The sequence below is a fragment of the Anabrus simplex genome, chromosome 1, assembly GCF_040414725.1.
Source record: "Anabrus simplex isolate iqAnaSimp1 chromosome 1, ASM4041472v1, whole genome shotgun sequence".
NCBI lineage: Eukaryota > Metazoa > Arthropoda > Insecta > Orthoptera > Tettigoniidae > Anabrus > Anabrus simplex.
The window spans coordinates 891,480,873-891,487,491 of NC_090265.1; the positions used below are offsets into that span (position 1 = coordinate 891,480,873).

At 38.3% G+C, this 6,619-nt stretch overlaps 1 protein-coding gene across 1 annotated transcript in view; it reads left to right on the forward strand.

The window, feature by feature from the left end:
• Positions 1-6,140, forward strand: part of jumu (jumeau) — a 72,235-nt gene extending 66,095 nt beyond the window's left edge. The window contains exon 5 of the mRNA XM_067148128.2: positions 4,512-6,140. Within this exon, the coding sequence (XP_067004229.1) occupies positions 4,512-4,790 (279 nt within the window). The 3' untranslated portion in view covers positions 4,791-6,140. The remainder of the gene's footprint in view (positions 1-4,511) is intronic.
• Positions 6,141-6,619: the final 479 nt, after the last annotated feature.

The following is a 6,619-nucleotide window of genomic DNA, read 5'->3' on the forward strand; positions in this document are numbered from 1 at the left end:
GCTTAATAATGAAACTATCCTGCTGCAGTTTTGATGCTGTAGAGTAGAATACCGAATGAAACTTCTTCACATCCAACAAAGAAATATCTCCGCACTGGTAGGCCTTGGATTTGTGGCCGCACATTGGTGTGACAGGAGGTCCAGCCGACGAGTACCTGTGTAATAAACACCCTTTTCACTTACGAGAATGTGTATGTTTACTAAAATATCATAGGTATTTACGCATGGCCTGCATCGAAAAAGAAAGGGAAGTTTGCTTCTCAATGTGACCATAGAAGGTAATATCAGAAGCTGCACAAAGCCACAATGGTACGGGCTTTCGGGAATCGAACGTGCACTGGCCGAGATTCGAACTGCGGCCATTTTGTGAGAGGAGAACGACCGATCCGGCACAACACCGCGCGCCGACTTCATGCAGCAATACATGTTTTCTAAAGCTTATTCTAAAAGTGCAATTTCTGATACAGTTCTACAATTATGCTCACAAGAGAGGAACGTAATAACATAATGTTACTATAAGAAAACATACCTTGATATTTTTGCTTCCTTGCATTTCCACTGCTGTTCGTTACGTAATTTCTTTCTACCCTTGCCAGGGCTACACTTCTCAATACATTTATGAGGTGAATCCATTAGTAATAGACAATACACGACACTGTGTCAACACAAATGCTTCCTCACTGTCGCGCCAAGAGCTCCTCGCGCCCCTAACACATGGTTACGTATTGCCTTCCTATTGGCCGGCGGAGATGGCGGGTTATGTTATCTATCGCCGAGCGCAAGGCGTTGGAGATGGCGGAATATGAAAATAACCCCGTACTTTGACATTGAATTTCGAACTGTTAGAGCGGGATTTGATGCGTACTAATAGTATACAGCGGTGGACATGCCCACAGCAAAATCAAATCAATCTTTATCTCCATTTTCGTGAAAATTGGAGATAGGGGGTTTTGAAACTACACGATTCATATGTCATATTGTCTTTATTGCTGATTCTGTGATTTCAATGTATAATTCAAAGGAGAGATTATTCCACCTGGTCAAAGCAAGATTAAAATTTCAGCTATATTTTATGTTCAATATTCTAGTACTAGATTCCACCCTTTAACTGGGTCATTCTCAGCTAGATGCATACATTCTTAAATACTAAAAATATCACACTTTGATATAGTCATTATCATTTCAATTTCCCCTTCTCTGGTTCCTGCCAGGTTTGGGTGTTGATGGCACTTATCCACTGTTGCCTCTCCTTTCACCATTCCTTTTCAGTAATTATATTCCAGTCCAGACTTCTTTTTCTTATACTGTTCTTGACAGAGTCCGTCTGTCTTGCTCTCGACCTCCCTCTTGCCTTTCCTTCTATCTTAGCTTCTGTTTTGGTATCCTTCCCGCCTCCATCCTCATAACATGTCCAAAACATCTCATTTTATTCTTCTCCATCCTATCACTCAGTTTTTCTATCCCTATCTCTTTCCTGGCCTCAACATGTCTTACTCTGTAGCACTCTTTGATGTAAAAATTGTTGAAGAATTTTTCATTAATATCACTTGGTAATAAAAAGTATCGTGTGCACCAGCTGTTGTGAACCTCCCTTCACAAATAGTGTGAAGATTTATGCTTCAACTGTATAAAAATATTGTACTTGTATATGCACTGCTGTGGAACTTGGCTTAATGCAGGTGTACTGTATTTAGATTGTTACGTTATAAAATGAAGTTGACTTGAGCGGACATCCTAGGTTGCTATGAAGATACTGGAGAAATTGGGAACCTGTTGCACCAAGTGTCCATGGCAGTTTTTGGTCACATGGCTATCTACTTCCTTTAGGAGACAGTGCGCTCAAACTCCAGTGTTCCTGAAATCATTACTTCTTTAGTTTCCTCCTCTCTTAAAACCACCCTTCCTACACTTCGACACCATGCTGTTACGAGTCGCGCGTAAACAAGTCAAGGAGCTTTCAACATTGCTAGAGTTTACTGATAGAACGAAAGAATGTTTGCAAGAGTATGGTAGCTTGAACTCAAGGCCTAATGGTCATGCCATAATTGTGCGTCATTTTTGGTCTCAAAGAATAATGAAATGATGCGTCTCTCAGAGCGGTGGTGGAAAGTTTTGTTCATCTTTTTAGGAACGCTCACAGTGACACTTGCACTAACAGGGTTAGTGAACATTGCCACTTTGGGGTACCCGGTTTCTGGAAAAATGGGGAAATCGCTTGTCATATCAAAATTAAGCTTTCGATCTAAGGCAAGACCCAAGGAGACTGGTGAGAGAGACTGATATGTTGACAAAATGCAAGACATAGCAGTGAGTAGTGCTTTGAAAGAGAGATGGAGCAGATAGAGTGAGCATGGAGAGAGTAAGCCGGCAGCCCATTTTCTGAGTTTCCCTATGTTAACACCAGGCAAATGCTGGGGCTTTACCTTAATTAAGGTCACGGCCAGTTCCTCCCCACTCCTAGCCCTTTCCTATCCCATCGTCGGCATAAAACTTGTCTGTGTCGTTGCGACATAAAGCCACTACAAAAAAAAATACCCATTCACATATTTATTCAAGCTTCCAGCTTGGGATGACATCGGCTTAATTTCAAGATTTAATTCAGATTTTAGAACACTTTGATCATATTAATATTTATTTTGAGTATCAAAACTCAATGGGATTTTCATCATTTAGTAATTGGTCTTTTTGAACACTATGAACTGTTTTTCAAACTGCGTTTGCATTTGACATTGAGTCATCTTGACTCTTAAACATTTAAAGGATGTCATAGTTTTTTAGTGTTAAAAATATGTGTTTATCATTATAATTTTTTTAGGCTGAAGATGTCTCATAAGGAAGAGACGAAACATATCCCTTTTTAAAATAAAGTAGGAAGGAATAACATTGTACTGTATCCCTTTCAGACCTGAAAGAAAAATGGTGGTGTGAATTTTTGCTTGTACATTAAGGACTGACTAAAATGCTCTTTAATACATGTATTTTTAGTTTATTTTACAAAAGAAAAATTAGTGAGTGAATATACGTTTGTACATGATCAAGTGTTCCATTTTATAGTGTGGAATAATTTACAACAATTAAAATCTTTGTTTATAACACAAGAATACATTACATTTTCTATACTGAGGACGAGTTTTGCTTTTATAGTCCTCTTGGCGGCAGCACCTTGTCATCAGACCTGAAAGAAAACTGGCGGTGTGAATTTTTGTTTGTATGTCAATAACATACTAACATGCTCTTAAATACATGTGTTTATAGTTTATTTTACAAAACAAGAACTATAGTCCCACCCACACAATTGTGCGTGTCAGGACTTAAATCACTACTTTAAAAAAATTCATTTCAGTACCTGTGAATATACACATGTACATGATCAAATGTTCTATTTTACAGTGTGGAACGATTTAAAAAAATTAAAATATTATACATTTCTGACGCAGAGTACGAGTTCTGCTTTCACAGTCCTTTTGGTGGTAGCACCCAGCACTCCCGCATGCATTGCTTCTAGGGAAACCTAGCCCGCACAGTTGTGCATATCAACATTCAAAAACTCAAGGTATTACGTAGGATGTTCTAAGTTCACAATTTACGTTCAATAAACAATTTACACATTTTATTGTTTACATTCTTATATTCAGTAACGCTTCTAGATTAATATGAATGCCATAAATAACTACTTTAGGCATTGCTGCTTCCCGCCATCTTACCGATGAACCGTATTTATAAACTCTTCTTCCTCCCCCTCGTGGTCAAGCGCTAAATAAAAACAACTGAAGTACATGCTATGTCTCCCACACAAGCACTGCAGTCTGGTCTAGCACCAAGAAAACATTAAATAAGCTCAGACAAATACAATACGAACCCGCACAGTTGTACATACACAGTCTGAAAGGGGTATTGTAACGGTGGAGTCGCTCAATTATTAAGACCTTCTATCTTGTTGAATCAATGATAACGCTCAGGACTTTATTTATATGGTGGTTTCACACAATTTGGAAATATATTGTTAAATGACGCCGGCCTCTCACTGCTGGGTTCCGTGGTTCAATTCCCGGTCACTCCATGTGAGATTTATGCTGGACAAAGCAGAGGCGGGACAGGTTTTTCTCACGGGTACTCCGGATTTTCCTGTCATATTTCATTCCAGCAACACTCTCCAATATCATTTCATCTGTCATTAATTAATCATTGCCCCAGAGGAGTACGACCGGCTTCAGCAGCCGACACGATTTCTATCCTCGCTGCACGAGGTCGAATGGCTGGAAACAGGCTGTGGATTTTCATTTTTTTGCTAAATGACTATATCAATGTAATTAATTCAACATAACTCAGATTAGTGTGCGACTGGGTTACATATGAAAGATTTCCTGCTGTATGCAAATATGCCTTGCCTAATAATGGAGGAAAATTTTCTGAACCCAAGACTGGGGTTACTTAAGTTTTTGTTGTGGGTTGTTTTTTGAGAGTTCGTGTGCTGTTCCACTAAGTATGTCAATTTTCTTCTATTACTCTAGGTGGCAGAAGCTATCTATGACGACCTTGAGGATGAAAAGCTGAATTTGGGCATCACGCTTCAGACATCAGCAGCTGCAGCAGGTCATGTTCTACAATCGGATTTTGAACCGGCCAGCAAACGTAGTAGACTGAATACTAGTACAATTCAGGGCAATTATGTATATAAGCCTGTTGTGAGTGCAGGTTCTACTACAAGTTCATCGGCACGTCGGAAAGCACCTCTTCTTTTAAGAGCTTCCTCTGGTGCATCGTCGCTAATTAAATTAGATGATCCTTGAGAATTTGAGTACAAATATTCGTTGCTCGTTACTGATTCAAGTACTTAAAATACCTTTTTTTAAAAAGTGGTCGAATTAAATGCATTGCAGTATAAGTACATTGTGAGGACCTCTTCATGATGTACAAGGGCTATGCATGGTGAACGATCACGTTTCTCTGCAATATTAAGGATAGAAATGGTATTATCTGCTAATAATGTATGTGGTATATATATATATATATATTTGTGCAATTTAATCCTTTGTACATATTAGTAGATACAACATTTCTGTCTATTCTGCAGTATTATCTATCTCTACTTGCATAGCAAAGACATTCGTTCACTTGTGGAGATTTCAGGTATTATTAATCAGACACTGTAGTTACAGAAATTTACATCCAGATGTACAGTATATTTGCTACAGAAGGTTAAAAGTGCCTAATGTTATGATAGTTGCTCTGTTACAACGGGAGAATCGACCTGGAATCAATCTTTTCTGACTTGCCTCCCATATTTTCTGTTCTCACAAAACTATTTAGAATGACTAGCTTATTTTTGGAAGTACATTACATTATATACCGTGAGAAAGTATTATATGGAAGATGGACTTTACACTCAGGAGTATTAATCTCTTTATTAGTTGGATAATTTTCAAGAAAGCATCAGTTGTGATAAAAATTGGGCATCCTTGGAGCATAATTAAGAGGACATTAAAGTACAGTAATGTTTTCTTAGGCCTTGAAATTTGCTGATTAATCTCCTTACTTTATATTCTGAAGAGTTTCACCTAGAATTTCCCTTTGCTGTGATCTGACTGTGTAGGGTGATTGGTGTAAACATGTTTCTTCTTGACCTAAACCTCCTTTTTAATGCTTTTCCTTTGCATTTTCCTAGGATGAACTGCCTGGTTTGGTTTTAATTCTTCTATAAATTATGTTGAAATGTTTTTTTAAAATCCGTTTTATCACAAAATTTGTGATTTTCCTGGGATGTAGCAATAGGTACTCCTGAGTGATTGTCGTGCACTCTTTTAATTAGGGCTGTCTTATTTTTGACAGTTAATTGCTCATTGAGATTTTTAAAAATCTGTGTTGCTGTTCAGTACATTCTGGTAGCCTGTTTCAGTAACTTATTTGCAAAATTGTTTAATTGTTGACTGGCGTATTCTGTTGTTTTCTGGGGCAATAATTCAATTGTTTCAATAAACCTGCACCATTGTAAGCGTTGTTTTCTTGCTTTTATTTTTCTGATGGCTTTGCACCAGTATTTCTTGAATTCTTTTAATTGATATTTAAATTTTGCCATTGATGCTTCACGGCCCGTACTTATAGACATGATATAGGCTTTTGGGCTTATGCCATGGTGAAATTATTTAAGTTCCGCAGAGAGCTTTGCTCTGCGTCATCAGAAGAAAATCTCGACTGTCCACGAGAAAGGCTTCTCAAACAATGAGGTTGGAATTTAGACGTTATAATAGAAGTGAAAATGGTACGTTCATTTGTCACCAGATGGCTCCCCAGACACGGTACAGCGCCAGCATTCGAATCGGAAGCTGGCGGGACCATGAGAATCAGTCTGAGAAGGTCACATAACAGGTGTATGCACGTGTGAAGGTATGACATTGACACAAGCCCGGAATGAAACATCTGGCGATGAACGTGCAAATTTGGAAAACACTCGGAAGGAAATAACAATATTGAACGGACAGAGAATGGAACTACCTACATAAATCTTTAATGGCTGCACAACCAGGTATTGCTTAATTGATAGCCAGTGTACCTGTTGAAATTGTTAGGATTTCTACATATTTCCACAGCTTCCTGTATAATCTTGCACCTGTAGTGTCTA